Genomic DNA, 19443 nt, shown 5'->3' with positions numbered 1-19443 from the left:
GAAAACACTCTTTCCACACTAGCAGTCGCAACCGGTAAGATCAATACCAATTTCAAGAGCAAAGTAAACTAAAGGATATAGTTTATCTCTCCCGGTCTCTACCATTTTCTTAAAAAGATCAGTAAGTCCATTCAACCTTGAAAAATCCTCATTCGATAGCACGTCAAAAATATATGAATCAAGCTGACCAGAAAGAACCATGAGCTCTACTAGAGAAAACACTTTCAGATAAAACTCGGCAAGACAAATCAATTTCTCCTTTGCAAAATCATTGAAGTAGTTGGATGGATTTAAACATGCCGGACAAAGTAACAACTCACTATTTGCCTCGGTGTAACGAGCATTCAGTTCTTGAAGTTGCATACCGATAACTCAAGCGAAAACATCAACGCGATAATGATGCAAGTTAGTAATTTGTTGCACTTTTCGTTGGCCTTTCCCTTCAACAACATTTGTATTATCCATGTTGGGGACATTAATTCTATGCTTTTCATAAAAGGAGGAAACAACAATAAATAAAGAATCCCATCCACTATCCCTCAGCACTTAGTGCCTTTTTATTTTTTATGTTGGAATCAAATATATAGCATTCATAATATCTTGATTATTTCTTTGTAGTGCTTGTGACAACTCTGATGTAATAGCCAATACTACTTTCATCAAGTGAAGACTGAGAACATATTCAAAAGATCGCATCAAGTTCTTCAATACCTTTGCTTTGGATTGTTGTTCTGAGTGTGTACCCTTATCAAAGATGGTTTGAAGCACATCAATCACAGCTTAAAACATATTCAATATGCTTATTAAAGTACCATAGTGCGAGCCCCATCGTGTATCACCGGGATAGTGCGAGCCCCACCGTGTATCACCAGGACATCTAAGATTGGTTTCTTGATTTAAGCCTTACCCACTTGAAAGCTCTCCAACACTAAGTACCTGAACAACATTAGTGTAGTGTATTCCCTTAAGAATATCAAGGCATTTACATGATACTCCAACAATAATCACCATTTTATTAACAATATATAAAACAATATGAAAATAACCTCATGATTCTTTGCTACAGCCACAAGTGCTAATTGCAGTTGATGTACAAAACAATGCACAAAATATGCACATGAATTCTCATTTAATATTAATGTCTTGAGACCATTAAACTCACATTGCATATTACTTGCCTCATCGTAATCTTACCCTGTGAATCTAAACATATTCAATCCAAGTCGACAAAATAACATCCCCATTGCTTCCTTGAGTGAGGGAGCATCGGTATTTACATAGTGCTCAATGCCCATAAAACGCTCAATCACATTTCCTTATCTTTCCACATACCGTATTGTAACTGCCATTTGCTCTTTAATCGATATGTTTCGAGCTTCATCAACCAAAACTGAAAAGATTGAATCATCAAGATCTTTCACAATCGCTTTCACAGTTTCAAAAGCAGCTGCACTTACAATGTCCTTTTGAATATCAAGACCAATCAACAAATTTTGTGGAGCATTATCCAATGTAACACCTTTGACTTCTTCATCATGGTCGGCAAGAAACTTCAAAAGTTCAAGAAAGTTACCTTGGTTACTTGAATGTTCAAATTCATCATGACCACGAAATACAAGTCCTTGTCTTACAAGAAATCGAATACAATCAACCGACGCATTCAAGCGAATTCGATAATCAATTCTAGCTTAATTTGATTGCCTGTCAAACAACGTTTGAATATGTTGCCTTTGGTTTAACAAGTCCTCACACTTACCCCAAGCTTGATTATGAGCACTATTCGGACTTCACACATGATAATTAATTATATTCTTCTTCTTCCAATTTGAGTAACCCTTACCAACAAATTTATCCCTGCCCGCTTGATCTTCAATTTTTGGCTTGAAAAGATAACAACAAAGGCAAAATGCGGTATCTTTTGCTATGCTATACTCTAACCAAGTAGGAAACTAACTGAACCATGCCTTGTTAAACCGTAGATATTTATAAACAAATAGTGTCTGCGAGAAAGTATGGTCACGAGGTTGAAAGGGACCCTTTTGCAAATAGTATCTGTGAATTTGGTCATGCTCATTAGGATTATAATCACCAATTCGGGATCGATGTCCAGGAGTAGTGGGAAGATTTGCCAAGTTAATTTCTACCGTCTTTGTTTTAGTGGTCGAGAATTATCATCATATTTTTCTTTCCAAATTAGGCACCTTTATTGGCAAATTGGGCACCTCTACTGGCACCTCTAGCGACAATTATGCACCTCTACAACTACGGATTTGTAGAATCTCTTCATGACTAATTGTTAAGAGAACAAAAAAGAATTTTAAGCCTTATTTTTCAAAATTGAAATAAAAAACAGTGTACACCTTTTCAATTAAACTAATCAATAGACTATAGTGCCTAGATTAAACAATCTAAGAATGAGAGAATGAATGAGTTAAACTATTGTATTAAACCAAACTAATTAGATTAAACTAAACTAATTTAGTAAAAGAGGCAAAAGTTTTGCATATAATTAATGAACGAGATTGTTACCTGCTTGTGGTCCGTGAATTGATTGAGAACGAGTCAATGAGATGACGAGAGGATTGAGATGGCGAGATCGAGATGATGAGGGTTGAGGGCGTTGGGAGGATTAAGATTCAAACTAGTAAAAAACATGTTTTGCATACCTGATTGAATTGAATTTCCAAACTCAGACGAGATGACGAGGGTTGAAGACTAATCGAGATGACGAGGGTTGAATGACGAGGGTTGAAAAGGATTTGATGAGTTTTTCTGTCGTTCGGTGATTTGGGCGAAAACAATTCGTTTTAGAGAGAGAAGCCTGTGGTGGGGCTTTAGTCCATGACTACACGTTTGGGTTTCCTAAAAAAAAACAAAAAAAACAAAAACAAAAATTGCAGGTGGGTCACGTGACCCACCTGTGCTCAAGGTGTATACGCCCTTGATTTTATGTGCTGTGAGTCGGCCATGAAAGGGTGTGACAGAATAGAGATCCCTGCTTCATCAATGTGTGAGCCCCTGGACTATGTAGTCCCTATATATATTTATACCCTTTGGGACTTAGAACTATGCCATGAAGTTGAGGCTTGATGGTGCTATTTTAGCATGTCATCCAAGGATCACGAGTTATACGGTCCAACGGAGCATGTCTTGGCAAGCAGTCAAGATTAGATGGATTGCCATGAGTGTCTAAGGAAAGATCATTTGTTATCACACTAATAATTTGTGGTTCATAGCCCGGGCGATTGTGTCGACGATGGTTTGATACAATCATTGAATACAAATGCATTAAAAGGTCTTGCATGGCGCTGTTATACTACGCGAGGGATCAGAAGTGCAAGATTTGGTGTGGTTAGATGATTTGGGGTATGGACGAGATATTGGGTGTTATGTTAGTTAGATGGTGGCTTAATATAGCAACTCCTTTTCGTATTTTTCTCGATTGCATGGTCGCACGTTTCATTTTCCTATATGAAGATGAGAATAGGATTGAGAAATTCATTGAACGAAAGATTCTATATATATACCCACAGTGTACGAGTGAGAGATGTTGCATGGGTCCATGGGTGCGACCACATGGAATAATATTTAGTTGTATTTATCATGTATTTTGAATGTGATGAGTCCTATGCGGACTCTATAACTTTAGGTGATAACTATTAGGTGGATTCAACCACTTAAAAAGATGTCTTAGTAAGTCTTTATCTTATCCCATATCATCTATATATACCCGTAGCCTACAATAGAAAATTCATTAGTTGAGTTTTTCTCTCACATATATATTAGTAGTCTATCTCTCTCCTAGTTCTCTCTAGGACACCATCTAGCCCCTAGGGATTTGAAACATGTGAAGTCTGTGGAGGACTCTAGTAGTCTCTTCACCTGCGAGAAGGGTTTATAATACTTTTTGTGCAGGTTGTGTGTATTGTTAGGGCTCATAAGATAAGCCTTTAATCCATCATATATATTTGTGTAATTAATCTGTAGTAGGTATTTCGTATTACTTGTATTATTTGCTAACAGAAAATATGTTCCACTGTGATAGATTGTTAAACTACTTTTGTTCTATTTTGATGGATAATCAATCTTGAAAAATGTATTTTGGCTTATCCTTTGACTATGGAGTTATTTTTACTTATTTGTTGAGTAAGGAATAGAGAGATGTTTGACATTAAAACCTTTTCCATTATGACCCCTTCCCGGAATTCTTAATCCTAGCTCCGCCACTGTATGAAGGTCTGTGATGAGAAACTTAACAAATGGTTTCACAACTACAAGTTCCTTCATCATCCCTACCATTGATCGACATCAACTGATCACCAAGAGAGATATTGCCTATGATCCAACGGTTTTAGCTCACAATGGCATTGATTGGCAATCAGGAAATCAAAGACCCACTTATATTTACTTGTTGGAGGAATGTCGGACGACTAAGGAATCATAGCGCGTGAAATTTGCAGTAGACATATATATATATATATAAGCTTCTAATAAGGGCATCCTTACGGTAAGGGCTTTCCCTTTTCTTCTCTTTTCCGACCAAATTTTGATGATCTGAGCCGCTCAATGTGTTCAGAACGTGATTTTAAGGGTATTCGCGAGAAATCAGCAAAAAAAATGACTGGAAATGGCTTGATTTGAGCAGTTTTTATTTGAACCGTTCGATAAAATACAAACAAAAACTACTTGGATCAAGCCCTTTTTGGTCTTTTTTTTTGCTAATTTCTTGCGAGTACTTTTAAAATCACGTTCTGAACACATTGAGTGGCTCGGATCATCGCAAATTGGTCGGGAAAGAGACGTCCTTACTGTAATACGGTAAGGGCGCCCTTATTAGAAGTTTTGTGTGTGTGTGTTTGTGTGTCTATAAATATATATACGACATGCATGTGTGCCACATGACAGGACTCACAGGAGGGGATGAGAGGAAGGAGGGAACGAGTATATATATATTCGACATGCATGTGTGCCACATGACAGGACTCATGAGAAGAGGGAGAGAACGAGTTGTGTGACCATTGTTATGTTGTACAACTTCTTTGAGATTTCAAGCGAAATAAGGAAGAAATGAGGGGTGGAAAATCCATAGTTTCCGCCAATGGCGGTGGCGGAAAGAATTTAATCCCATATCCGAATATCTATTCATAATAAGTTTCAAACAAAATCAAGGGTAGAACTAGGAATGAATTATACCTTGGGCTAACTTAATTTTATATATACTAAACAAAAAGAGCCAAACTTAGACATGTTGATTAACGGGATGTTTTCATATCGGAAAACGTAACTCCGACTCCCGTATGAGAGAAGTATCATTAAATTTGACTCTTTGAATTATAGTAGAAGGTTGCTCATAACATTGGACTGAGAAGAAGCATCACTTTCTGATATATTCACTCTTGATTTGAAGAACGACCAAAGATTTTTTCCTCAATTTTTTTATGATCTATTATAATTTAAACCTAAAAGAGTAAGATTGTAAAAACCAATATGTTAAACTAATTTAAGCATACTAGACTACTAGTGCTCTGCAATTAACAACATTAGAGCAAATCTAAGCACATTAGCCAGTAGTGCTCTACAATTAACATCAAAGTAAATCTAAAGCAGACCAGCCAGTAGTACTCTGGATTTAACAACATCAGAACAAATTTAAGTACACCAGCCAGTGTTATGCATTTAACAACATCAGAAGAAATCTAAGCACATCAGCCAAAGCATTTACCAATATTTAAATCTAAGCATACCAGTCAGTGCTCTGTATTTAACAACATAAGTATAAATCTAAGCACACCAACTAGAGCTCTGCATAATAAGAGAATACTTGTTGATTTGAAGTATCACGGTTCAATGTACCAGAATGGTATTTTAGCACAAACGTAAAAATAAATAAACCGGAGTATTTCTTTTTGCTTATCTTTATTTAAGGAGTAATGCTTTGCATAGTAGAATACACCAACTGGGCTTATTTTATATATATATATATATACTGAATAAGATAAAGAAGTGGAGAAAGGAGAGAGTCGGATTATACCAACGCAGGCAGCAGCAACGCTGAAATATTTTAGATCCTCAGCCGGCGTTGATATTCAACAATGCTCGAGCAAGCAATTCTTTGCAATAAAGAAGTGGGGAAAGGAGAATATTATGGAAGGGGGAGGACTGACGAGGTATTGGAAGAGGAGAGGTACGGGTGGCTCTATGGCTCCCGTTGCCGGCGCATGAACCAAGAAAAGTTGGGCCAGGAGGAAGCAGTTCGTGGGGGTCTATGGATAAAGATCGTGCGGAGTAATGCCTTCTCTGTTGACTGAAGGTTGGTGAATTGGGTTGGGTTGGGCTGGGCTGGGCTGGGGAGATAAATGGGTTGGGCTAAAATCCTTTTGGACTGAAATCCTAGTATAATTTTTTGGGGTCATTTTTTGTGGTTGACCTGGGCTACAGCCCAACCCAGTCTGTACACAGTTCCGCCCTGGAAAATCCCATGCATCAACCTAGTCTCTTTGAGGTACTTGTAACTTGTCTGACCTAATTGAAGATTATTCGTGTTTTCATTTTCATTTTTTTTGGTATTATTTTTTTGGCTCCCATTGAAAATCACACTGAAAAAACCCCCACAAAATATACAGCTGTCTTTAAAGTAATAGACGATCGATTCCAAAAAGTATACTCATGAATAGAAAAACTTGATGATCAAAATGGGTCTCAAAGTCGGCTGAAAACAGATAGAAAAACAATCTCTCATTCACAAATCACAATTTCAAAAAAAAGAAAAAAAGAAAAAGAAAACAGAGAGAGAGAGAGAGAGAGAGAGAGAGAAAAAGTGCAATAAAATAAAAAAGAGAACGTTGTAAATGCAGTCCTTGATATCTGTTAAAATAGAGTCGAAATTATATACCTAAAAAGGAGTTACAAACGAGAGCTCTCAATAATATCTTGCCTAATCCAATCCCCCAAAAGCTGTCCTTCTTTTTTTTTTTTTTCCGTTCGTTAAACTTAATCTACTCTATCCTAGAGGACTTGGGAAGGGAGCTTTATGAGACTTGAACCCTATTCATGTGCATGTGAATATAAGGGAGGCACCAACTCCACTTCATCCCACTTAAATCGGCCTTCTTTTCTTGTAATTTCACAGGAATTAACCTCTAGAAACAATCAACATATTTAAGAGAACTAATAGAAACCGAAAAAAAAGAAAAAAACTCGAATTTGATAGCTAGGTATAAGTATAACCCAGATGTTTAACAAAAGAATCTTGCATTAATATTATTAATGGAGCCTTATTACATTTACTGTAATACGAAATAATAAGTCTAGGTACAATATTCCTACTGACTACTCCCCGATCACTCATCTCTCACATATGTGTGGGGCTCATCCCACAATTAAATGTGTGGGGCTGACACATATGTGAGAGATGAGTTGTCGGTAAGAGTGTACATAGCACTGCTCAATCCGAAATCATGCATGTAACACAATATAATCGTACGTTAACGATACCCATGCATGCATCCACTCTTCGGTTCCATTTCCAGTTTTCTGAAAAACTTTTTAAAATTTTCATTTCGAAACACAAGTACTTATTCATTCAGTAAGGAAATATATTTCCCAAGTTTTGAAAATCCGTCAAAACAAAACGCAGAGAATTTTTTGTTTTTTTAATCGGAAAAAGCAGAGAGAGTTTTCTGAAATGCATTTGGAAAACCAAAACTAAAGGAGCAGATCTCCCTTGCTCAGGTATGTGCGGGAAGAAATGAACCGTCGTCTGTGATGAACTGCATCCACGAATCATCATCGTCTTCGTTGTTATCATCTTCGTCGACCATGCAGTATGACGATGATGATACAAATGACGATGTTAATGGAACTTGAGGATCGTAACAAGATGACATGATATCACCATCGTTGTTGTTAATGACACGACTCTCTTGTGAAGTTTCAATCAGCGATAAGCTGCATTGTCCGGCTTGTTCTTCGTTCTCTGAGCAAACACTATTTTTCTTAAACACTCGGCACAGCGCATACGAATCCTGCAACAGTAAATATATTTTGTAACTATTAGAAATATTATGATTTGCGCTACCTCATCATCTTAATTGTTTTCTAATAACCACCCCAGTACTTCGTTTCAATTGCAATTGTAAAATGGTTTTTTCCAAGTACTAATATTTTCTCTAACATTCTCTTAGAAGTTGACTTTTATTTTTCATTGCAACACTCATTGTTCGTACCTCCCCTAGAAGTCTTATACGCGACTTCGTCCTTGAATGCACCGCGCAGTCTGTGTTGCGTAGCTAGGTCCGTCACGAGTCTCAACTTAACGATGCTAGCTTGTCAAGTACGTAAATTATTCGTACACATATTAAATATGATTTTGCACACCAGCTAGCAATCCTATGATTGAATCACAATTTTTCTAACAAAAAAGTAGTAAAACGTATGATATGATATGGTCAGGTAATAATTCCTGTTTGTAATTAAATAAAAAAATAAACAAACATAAGATCAGGTGAATCCTTACGTCTTTGGCTCAGCAAAAAAGGAAAGCATGAGGCTGAAACAGTCTTTAAAGGGGGGATCATATGTATAAAGACAGCTAAAGCCAAAGCCCGAGGCCAAGGGTCAAAAACTGCGACTGCTGCTCCTAGGTAACAGATTTGTACCTCTTGAAAACTAATAAGGAGAGATAAAAACTTCTCTCTCTCTCTCTCTCTCTCTCTCTCTCTCTCTCTCTCTCTCTCTCTCACTAAAATTGACACATGTGAGATGATACATACATACATACTAAATTGTTGATCATATCACATTTTCCGGTTCACATATTAATTTGCTATATCTAAAAACATATACTAATTTGCTGATCATCGCACATTTTCCGGTTTTATATTAATTTGTTATCATCTCACATTTTCCGGTTTATATACACGTATGTATGTATTGAAAAATTTGTGGTGACAGGCTGACAGCTCTTACATCCTGAGGAGAGAGAGAGAGAGAGAGAGAGAGAGAGAGAGAGAGAGAGAGAGAGAGAGAGATTAACAAAGAAAAAGTATTAGTGTCATGCATGAGTAGGTACGTAATGTTGAAGGATGTAATCGGACAGTGATTTGGTTATTGAGAAGTTTAGGGAATAAAGTGAAAAGTGGCCAACACATTCTTATTTCTTACGCAGGAAAGTGATCGAGAGAGAGAGAGAGAGGGGCAGGAGTTGCTTTAGGGCTTGCATTTGAAAGTTAAGAAAATGTAGATCTACTTGATTTATATATAAAGGATAAAGCATGACTGGATACAAAAGAAAGATTCAGTCGTATGGGGAGATAATACTTTTGTCTCATTTATTAGAAAAGTCCCAAAGTGAAGGCCCAAGATGATAGGTTCTACCAAGTAAGGAACATATCTATAACGTCAGGGGTTTAGCCAAGTGAACACGAGAAATTAACTAAAGGATTTGCTCCCGAGAAGTCACAAGTTTAAATTCCACGAACATCAAACATTTCAATTCCGTGGAGCCACCGGAAGCTTGCCCAATCATTAACTTTAGGGTTCTGAAATTAGTTGATATGTGCGCAAGTTAATTTGGACATCCGATTTATAAAAAAAAACCAAGTAAGGAAAATCTATATGTTTGTGTGTGTAAACGACTTTATTTGTTATCAGTAAAATGTAAGCAAAGAAAAAAGCTAATGTAGGGATACTATGGGAGAGAATGGCAAAATCCCTTCCATTCGGATTAGTTTAGTTTCATTTCATGTTTACTTCTTAAAATGGGCAATCACACATACATATATAGAAAACTTTTAGTGAGGGATTCTGCACGCTATTTGAGTGCAGACTTCTGCCGTCGAAAATAGCGTGCGGAATCCTTCACTAGAAACCGACTGATATACATACAAGTTCATTAATGAAGTGTACGTTGTTTTAATTAGAATGTGTTAGAGATATCAAAATTAAGGAAATGCAACGCAAATTGAATACCTGAATTCCGGAGGAGGATTCGAGGCATTCCTTGTCATCGAGGCGATACTCATGCATGACCCAATCGGTCCGAATCCCCTGAGGGGCTCGGCCTCTGTAGTAAACCAACGTCTTCTTCATTCCGATGGCTCGACTCTGGCACATTACCCTCCGATCTTTCCCCGTCGACTTCCAGTACCCCGCTCGGGTCGCTCTGTTCGTTCTGAATCCATTCGGATACTTTCGATCCCTCGGCCCGAAAAAATACCACTCCGGATCTCTACTGGGTAAGAATGATTTCTCTACATGGCATTCATATTCATTCACAGATTTACGAAAGTCAGCTAACACTTCATGACTTAAATTCCTAAGTAAAGTACGCATACCTTGGATTGTTAATCACAAACACAACTAAAAGATTAAGCTATTAGATAAAGAGAGAATTTTATTATTTATAGATATAGATATCCTCAACATGTTCTTAAGTGTGTTAGACTCTTTTGCTTAAGCACGTTAAACACATGTAAATATTTTGGTCGAAAGGCACGTAATGAGCTTCGAACACATAATCTATTAATGGTGCGTTCTGATTCCATATTAGATGATTAGCACCAACAACTCTAATAACTTAAGCGGTTAGAGAAGGGTAATTTTATTATTCATATCCTCAACAATTTCTAACTCTATTCCAATGCAAAATGGGGGCCTACAACTGGTTTATTTGTATACTCCGTTGTCTAAATTATCAAGTAAAAAGTTAAGTTAATCAGACATCGGTAATCATCCGAATAAACCACAATTCTCTCATTTTCAGTCCCTTTTTTTAATTAAAAAATGTTCGACCTCACACTTAGACTACACTCTCAAGTTGGCCCGATTTCTAATCTCTTCTGTTGTAGGCAAAGATGAACGAAAGCGTTCACTTTTTATACAGTGTGAAGAATATTAGTCGTACCAAAAATATCATGTTGATCATATATCAGGAGATATGATCTTGAGGTCCATTTATCTTGAGACAAATTGAATAAATGTGTTCAGATATGTTGTGTCGAAGTGATTTTTTCCAAGTCAAATGACCCTAAAATCATATCTACGGATATCTGATCGAGATAATTTTTGTACGAATGATTTTTTTGACACTTTCTAAGAAGTAAACTATTTCAATCATCTATGCGTGCTCGTGATTGGCCCGGAAATAAGGCCAGCTTGAGGGGAACTACAGGAAAGCCAAGTCCTACATATATCTAATGGAAACTGATTTTTGCGCTCCACTTTTAACGTGAAGTTAAACAAAGTGAAACACTATCAGTAAAAAGTGAAGCTCGAAAATCAAAATCCATATCTAAACTTAACTTTTTTGCATGCATGATCATTTATGCATTTGAACCATAAAATGACTGGTTTGGATCGTCAACCTAAGACACCGTACGTGTCAGCCCCATTTTGCATTAGAGGAGGGATTGTAAGAGAAAGGGATCATTTCCATTCTCTTGAGTTGAACCCTAAAAAGAACAAAAAAAATCAGAAGAACAAGCCAGATTGAATTGTAGCAAATGACGAAGAAGATGATGATGATGATAAACAAATGAAGACCTGATAACTCCCAAGGCTCACATTTGTAGAGATCAACCTCCGGGATAATGTCAAGTTCAATCTCTTGGCCATGGATTTTCCTCTTGAGATAGTAATTCACAAGCTCCTCATCGGTTGGATGGAACCTAAACCCCGGTGGCAACTCAACTGGTGCCATTGTATAATTATTAATCCCCCTCTCACACCGGCCACCACCTGGCCTCCTTCCTCTCTCTCTCTCTCTCTCTCTCTCTCTCTCTAGATCTCTTCTTTCTACTGCTTGATCTATCGCTCAAGTTATATATATACATATATATTATGTACAAATATGTAGAAGGGATTCGAAATCCCTTGTAGTCATTTTTCACTTTTCTCTTTTTCAGATTCTTGGACAAACGTTCTTTGCAAGCCCTTGTCTTTTTGTTTCTACTACTAAATCTTACAACAGTGTATATATATATTTTGCATGGCTTTACATGCTTTGCACGTTTCTTCCGAGTTTGCCCCTGCATCTTCTGTTGCTCCACCTTTTATATATATATATATATATATATATATATATATATATATATATATATATCTATATAATAAAACAGAGCTGTGTTTGAATCCAAAAGATAACCAATGCTCCAAATTTATCTCTTCTTCCTGCATAAATCTCTACCCTCCATTCTACAAAATGGCATGTCCGTAAATTGATAACTTTTTTTGACCATTTTCTAATCACACATTCCCCTTTTATTTTCTATTTTGGAAGAGAATTGGGGAGTAAATGTAGGGGGTGTTTCAGATAACCTTCTTTTTTTTAAACTTTTTTTTTTTCAATTTTCAAACTCAAATATAATGAAAATGAAAAATATTTTTTTGATTTTTCTTGCACCGTATAAAAGATTTCAATGAAATTTATCAAACAAGATCCATATTGGTAGAAAAATTATTTGCGTATACAGATAATTTTTGGGCTTGAAATTATATTCCTTTTTCTAAAACCTTCATTTTGTTTAGTTGGAACACCACCATAATTGCTTAATTAGTGGCAAAAGCTAATTGGCCAAGACAATTGCTTAATTACAGTAGATTTTTGTTAAATCTTTCAACGAATTCTTTTAGTTATTAAATCTTTGATTTGGTGGGTAAATATTTCATCCATTGAATCCGTATATTTTGGACCATTAGATTGGCACATATTTTTTAAACGGAATTAGTTTTTGAATTCGTATATACGGGTAGTATAGCCAGCGACATATTTGAAAAGAATTAATGAAATGAAACTTAAAATACTCCTTCCGATTAAAAAGAAAACATTTGGCCCTTCTAATTAAAATTCAATTTGTATGTATCTCCAAACATTTGAAATCCCATGATTTATGGGATCGATTATAAACTGAAAAGGAGAATACGTACATATATGGAATTGATTTAGTCTATTTTAAATCCATAGATCGATAATTGAAAAGGAATCCATAGGTAATTGATTTAGCCTTTTTAAAAAGAGAATTACGTACATATCACTTGGGATATAGACAAAACTGTATATAAGGAGTCATTTCCACCTCCTATTTAGGCATTAGGTAAAATATATAAGAAGTCTACAACCTAAAAGGAATATACCTTATATTTAGGAATGTGTGAATGATTGGTTCCCTGTGATTTCCTTATCACATAAGATTTAAATTTTAGAAGATTTAAACTTATCACTATGTTTTAGAAGTTCCCGTTTCTTAGAAGACCAACCTACTGTGTGCAATTGATACCTTATATTTAGAAGTCCACATTTTTTGGGTTTGTTTGTCACATGCATAGATTTTCCATGTCCTCCAATTTCTGAACGACCATTATCTATAGTGAGGTAAGTTCGATTTTTTTTAGTACTCACTAAAGTTCGATTTCTTTCTTGAACGATTTTTAATCATATTGGGTTTCTTTTGCCAAAAACAACTTCCTGAACGACCATTACCGATAGTGATATAAGTTTGATTTTTTCAGTTCTCATGCAAGTTTGATTTTTGTCATAGACGAGTTTTACTCATATTGGGTTTCTTTTGCCGTAAATTAGGAGTTTCTTGACTAATTTTTTTTAGTTTTATTGCAAGGGATTCAAACATCAAAGGATTTTTTTCATTTCTCATGCAAGTTCAATTTTCATATTGGGTTTCTTTTACCGAAAATTGGAAGGAAAAATATGAGTGTGCGAGAAATTTTTTTTTTTGACAACCTTGCATGGGTCTTTTGCGTTAATCCTAACTTTGTTGTTTATTCTACCATCTTCTTACTTTCTTTTGTTGTTTATTCTACCATCTTCTTACTTTCTATTATTTTACTACGGGAAAGATCACAAGAAATATATTTAGAGAATTCTTGCGTTGAGCTTAAATTCGAGGTACTGCAATTTTTTTTTGGATTGCTATCCTTTTTCATGTAGAGCACTCACAATGATTTTGTTGTTAAACTTATAAACGTTTTAATTAGGTTCATGGCCAATTTTATTTGTCGTTTGGAACATGCATGCTGACTCCTCCATCATTCTTTACAAAATCGATAAGGGAGGACTGTGTTTGAATCCAAAAGACAACCAACGGACCAGAATGTCCCCTCTATAAATCTAGACTGTTGGTTGTTCAAGGGTTATCATCATCACATTTTGGTAACCGACTAATCAAAAAATAAAAAAGGATCCCTGAGATTGATTCCCTGTGATTCAGGGATTTAATTTTTTACCACATTTAAAAGGATGCATGAAATTGATTCCCTGTGATTCAGGAATTTAATTTTTTACCATATTTACCAAATATTGACATTTAAACTTCTATTGATTATCACATAAATTGGAAAATAATGCTTACAGCCACATTTCCAGGTAAGAATGGATCCATGTGATTCAGGGAATTAATGCTGAAAATTAGGGTGGTTTTCAAACCTTTTTTTTTAACAGTAAGATCAAACGTTTACTACTTCAAACCTTTCATTTTTTCTTTTTCTTTTTTGACATAGGAAAAGAAAGAGTGCAAAACTAATTAACGCCCTATTCTTTTTTCCCTTGATAGTTGTCAAAACAACATTTTTTTGCAAGATTAACAAATGGAGTAATTGTAAACATTTTTTCTCATTTTTTTAAACTTTATTTCATTAGAACATGTGTTGTTATTTACACTCTTTTAAACATTACCATATATGCATCGATGAAAATATTATGATGTTAACCAAACACATCGCAAACTGGAGTTTTATGTTCTTTTTTTTTTGTCACTCATTTAATATTATGGGAGTCTATATATATCTTTAAAATGCTTTCTGTTGTTATTCCCATGATAACTTTTGACTATTACTCTCTTTCAAATTTCAGATAACTTCTTGGGACTTAACTAATCATGAACAATCTAAGCGTCTATGGCCATGTGAGTTGAACCGTTTCATTTTATACCTTGGTCGTAATAATCAAATTAATTGTTTCCTATGCATTTGGTGAATTCTTCAATTTCTTATGCAGCTCGACGGTAACTTGCAGAAAATGTAAGAACTATTTACTCAATTGCATTGCTTAATTTGATTTTATATATTTGATTCATATTTGCTTTGTTTTATTTTTTTAGTACAAAGGTTACGTGTCTTCGAGAAAAAAATGTAATTGTAGTGATTTATGATGAGCAAGAAGTTAATCGTATTTTTATGCATGGGGTATGCCTACCAATGCCATTATTACTTTACTCCCTTTACACTGTAAGGGGTCAACGAATTGATAAAAGGGATGTGGTGTCATACAATACATACCTTTCGAGAAAATATAATTCTCATATCAATGTGGAAGTTTGTCTTGGAATAAAATCTGTTAAGTATATTCACAAGTACATCTACAAAGGTCATGATCGTACCATAATGGTGTTGAGAGACGAATAAACAAGATATAGAATTAAGGTAACTATTATTAGTCATCCTTTTACTTTTACAAGAAGAAATTCTTGCTCATTGATTATTTTTTTAGGCTGTTATTCATGTTCCTAATTGTGCTTTTTGGATGAAGTAGATATGCGTTGGTACAAAAACTCTTGGAAGGCAGATGGAGAGACAAATTTCAAGACAATAAGATCTATGTTGAACACATTTTTTTCCCCCTACGTAGTGTATCAGATTTGACTCTATATAAATTTTTAGATTTTTTATGCATGTTAAAATTGAATTCTATGAATGCAACATGGTATTGGTTTTGAGTTTTGTGGTTTGGATTAATATAGTTCAGCGTGTATTCTATCAATGCAATTGTGATTAGGATTATCATTGGTAGTGATGTACACACGGGTAGAGGCTTAACAAATAAAACTTTTTGTTGCGGAGTGCTGCAGGCATAGGTAATTAGCATATTAAAGTTTTGCAACAATAAAAATATACCGTATTTTACTTTGTTCCTACCCATTTTTTTCAACATGTCATCTCTTTGCTAATTGCTCGACCCGTAGCTTTAGTTGTCTTCAAAATGTGTTGCGCCGTGCCTTCAGGCACGGGCATTCGCTAGTATATATATAAGCTGAAGGTCAATCATGTTGTCTATATGTATGAAGGGGCAGAAGGGAGGGGTGCTGGGTGTCCGGGTCCTTGCACAATTTGGATATTCTCTTTAATTATATTAGTTTTTCAGGTTGATTAATTTAGAAAAAAAGAATTATAAGATTGGCCCTTCAAGTCCCTTGGATGAAAAAAAAATGTTGATGGCATATGTAAAATAAAATGAGAATTGTGTACATACAGACAAACTTAGAGCTATGGAGTGGCCGGCAATCTATATAATAAGCTAGCTCACTTTTCAAATTCTATCTATCTATAAATCATAACCATTAATTTGCCTCATAAATCTTACGGCTTTCTCTCTTTCTCTCAAACAATAGTAATTATACAATTGCTACTAATCAGATCTCAAGTTCAAAATTCAAATCTCTCTCTCTCTCTCTCTCTCTCTCTCTTGAATACACACACTTCCAATCGTAGTTGATTCGAAACCAGGTTGACTCCATTTTTTTTCTCGGTTTAAATTGCTATTTTGAAAGCTTCCACCATTATACAATTTGTCACGGGATTGTCTATCTTTGGATCAAGGTTTGATTTTGCAATTTTATTTTAATTTCAGATTTATTAACATTGTAGTCTTCTGTGATCCCCCAAAAAAAATAAAAGACCAAACGTTCCATATATTGTGTGCGCGCGCTATTTTGAAAATTTGATCGACCCCTTGGTGTTACAGAGTTGATTTGCATATGCTGATTGTTTGATCCATGCCTTCGGGCATGAGCATGCACTAGAAGAACTTTGTTTGAACCTAGTTTCAGAAGAAAAAAAAATCTTCCTGTAAAAATCAATTTCGTTGGCAGGGGTGGTCATAGTTTCGTAATGTATTTTAGTTATATTCAAAACGCGTTGCGCCGTGCCTTCAGACATGGGTAAAATAAAAACTCACTAGTACACAAATATGAGTTATCATTATAAAACCAGAAAGTTTGTCCAAATAGGCAAATCGTGCACAGATTTTATTGTGGGGTCTATTACGGTTTCCACACAAATAATCTGAGCCGCTTATTAAATGTAAAATATTTTTTCGAGGGTTTTCGTGAAAAATCAGCTCAATCCAATACCTATAAGTGTTCGATTCAATCATTTAACTTTTCATTATCCTGAAATCTGAATGAAAAATTAGATAATTAGATCGAGCAACTATAGTTATCGGATTGACCTGATTTTTCACGAGAATCCTCAAAAAAATATTTTTATATTTAATAAATGGATCAAATTATTTATGTGAGATCTATGATACGTCCTACAGTAAAATCTGTGCATAATTTATGCACTATTTATCTGTGTGGATAACAATGTTCTTAAATAAACCGCGTGTGGTTTGGGGCCCACTTAGAACAAATTTTGTGTCCGTCCCTATGTATGCTAGTTGTACTATACTCCATATCTGTCTATTGCTTTTTGTCTTTTTTGCTTTTGTGTCCCATTTTTTTTTATTATCCAATGGGACTTCTGCTTTTCTTTTTTTCGATCCAATGGGCAGCAGAAAGTCTACACTTCCCGACCCATTTTCCCGATCGGAATCCCGACGCCCCGCCGGATCCACTTCGGCCACCGGACGACTGATCCGAGCCGTCCAAAAATTCTAAAAAAAAAATCCGAGTGGGCGTGCTCGAGAATCAACGGCATCCGACGTGTTTAGGTGGCCGATCCGAACACTCTATTTTTTGTGTGTATGTATACACAAATATACACACAAAAAATGGAGTGTTTGGATCGGCCACCTAAACACGTCGGATGCCGTTGATTCTCGCGTGGCCCACTCAGATTTTTTTTTATAGAATTTTTGGACGACTCGGATTAGCCGTCCGGTGGCCGGAGTGGGCCCGGCGGGGCGTCGGGATTCCCCGGTCGGGAACTGTAGCTTTACTCGGCATCAGAAAGTCTACACTTCCCGACCCATTTTCCCGATCGGAATCCCGACGCCCCGCTGGGCCCACTCCGGCCACCGGACGGCTGATCCGAGTAGGTCCACTCGGATTGTTTTTTTAGAATTTTTGGACGGCTCGGATCAGTCGTCCGGTGGCCGGAGTGGGCCCAGCGGGGCGTCGGGATTCCAATCGGAATTCCCCGGTCGGGAACTGTAGCTTTACTCAATGGGCATTTCTCGTTCTGACGTTCTCCCACAGAAGAGTGCAGAGTCCAATTTCAAGTGCAGGAGCGATTTGGAGTTCTTGTACGGCAGATGGTTGTAGTGGGTGTTGAAAGACTCTTCGAGATATTTTCATTGTAATTTGAATCATTGTAGTGGTATATTTTCAAAAAAAAAAATTATAGTGGTATTATTATTATTTTTCATCTTGTAAAGTTCCTTAAGCAATTTATTTTATTTATAAGAAATTAAGTTGAGTGAATGAAGAATATACGGTTAGTTTAATATATGAACTAGTAGATGGTTAGTTTTAGTGGCGGATACGCGCGCGATGAGCACAATAGGAACTAGTAGATGGTTAGTGTTAGTGGCGGATACACGCGCGATGAGCACAATAGGGCCACGTGCCCGCTTTATTTTTCAATATTTCACTTGTACCCCTATTAATTTATGATATATTCCATTTAACTCCTAAATAATTGAACTAGTGCCCCATTGACATTTAAAAATTATCAAATCTATTACTCTTATAAGTCTCTAAAAAGTGCGAAAACAACCACTTAATCTATGTGTGTTTTCTTTCTCTATTAAAAATAATAAAAAATTGTTGGGAAGTCCACTATAGCATATTCGTAACCCACTAAATCCACTTCTAAATTTCATAACCTCTCTAGTCCATTAATTAGATTTTGGTGAGGCCTTAAGTCCAATTCAATTAAAAAAGGAATTAGTTTAGGACCAAAATACCCTTACCTTTAAAAACTGTTAATCTGATATATCACATTCCTATAAAATCTCTCATATCCCACTCCTAAAAAATCTCCCATATTCACGTTGTTCCCATATCCAGAAGGGAAACAGAGTCCAAACGAGAGAGAAAGAGAGAGAGGGGGGGGGGGGGGGGGGGGGGGGTCGACGGCTAATCGTGATCAACTAACTGCCGTTCATGATCGATTCGTTCACGATCGACTTCCGTATGTATCTTTTTTTTGTATTTTTCTGTTTTTAGTGCGATATTCGTGATCGACTGATTGTTGTTTGTGATTGATTCGTTCGTGATCGACTTCCATATTTATATTGTTTTGTATTTTTCCTTTTTTCATCCGATATTGTTTAGTCTAATCCGGTTATCATCCATCAGAGGCGATTTATCCTGATGTTTCCAACAGCCGTAGCCACTAACATCAGAGTGTACTGAAACTGACCGATTCTCTAAGGTATCAACAATTTCACTTCCTTCAATTGAAGCAAGATGAGGACTTCCAAATGGCTTA

General features: G+C 36.0%; 2 protein-coding genes across 2 annotated transcripts; both read right to left on the bottom strand.

Annotated features, from left to right (window-relative positions):
* Window positions 1-1316: 1316 nt before the first annotated feature.
* LOC131317256 (uncharacterized) lies at window positions 1317-4299 on the bottom strand. The gene is made up of 2 exons (XM_058346820.1): window positions 4179-4299; window positions 1317-1621 (listed from the first exon to the last, which is right to left on the bottom strand). The coding sequence occupies exons 1-2, from the start codon at window positions 4297-4299 to the stop codon at window positions 1317-1319; spliced, it is 426 nt and encodes a 141-aa protein (XP_058202803.1).
* A 2935-nt stretch (window positions 4300-7234) lies between these two features.
* LOC131312029 (NAC domain-containing protein 86-like) lies at window positions 7235-11801 on the bottom strand. The gene is made up of 3 exons (XM_058339733.1): window positions 11542-11801; window positions 9970-10250; window positions 7235-8024 (listed from the first exon to the last, which is right to left on the bottom strand). The coding sequence occupies exons 1-3, from the start codon at window positions 11696-11698 to the stop codon at window positions 7728-7730; spliced, it is 735 nt and encodes a 244-aa protein (XP_058195716.1). The 5' UTR covers window positions 11699-11801; the 3' UTR covers window positions 7235-7727.
* Between the last annotated feature and the right edge of the window lie 7642 nt (window positions 11802-19443).

This window comes from Rhododendron vialii, chromosome 2a (genome assembly GCF_030253575.1).
Source record: "Rhododendron vialii isolate Sample 1 chromosome 2a, ASM3025357v1".
NCBI lineage: Eukaryota > Viridiplantae > Streptophyta > Magnoliopsida > Ericales > Ericaceae > Rhododendron > Rhododendron vialii.
Note: the sequence above shows the minus strand (reverse complement) of the source record. Positions and strands in the feature narration are given on the sequence as shown.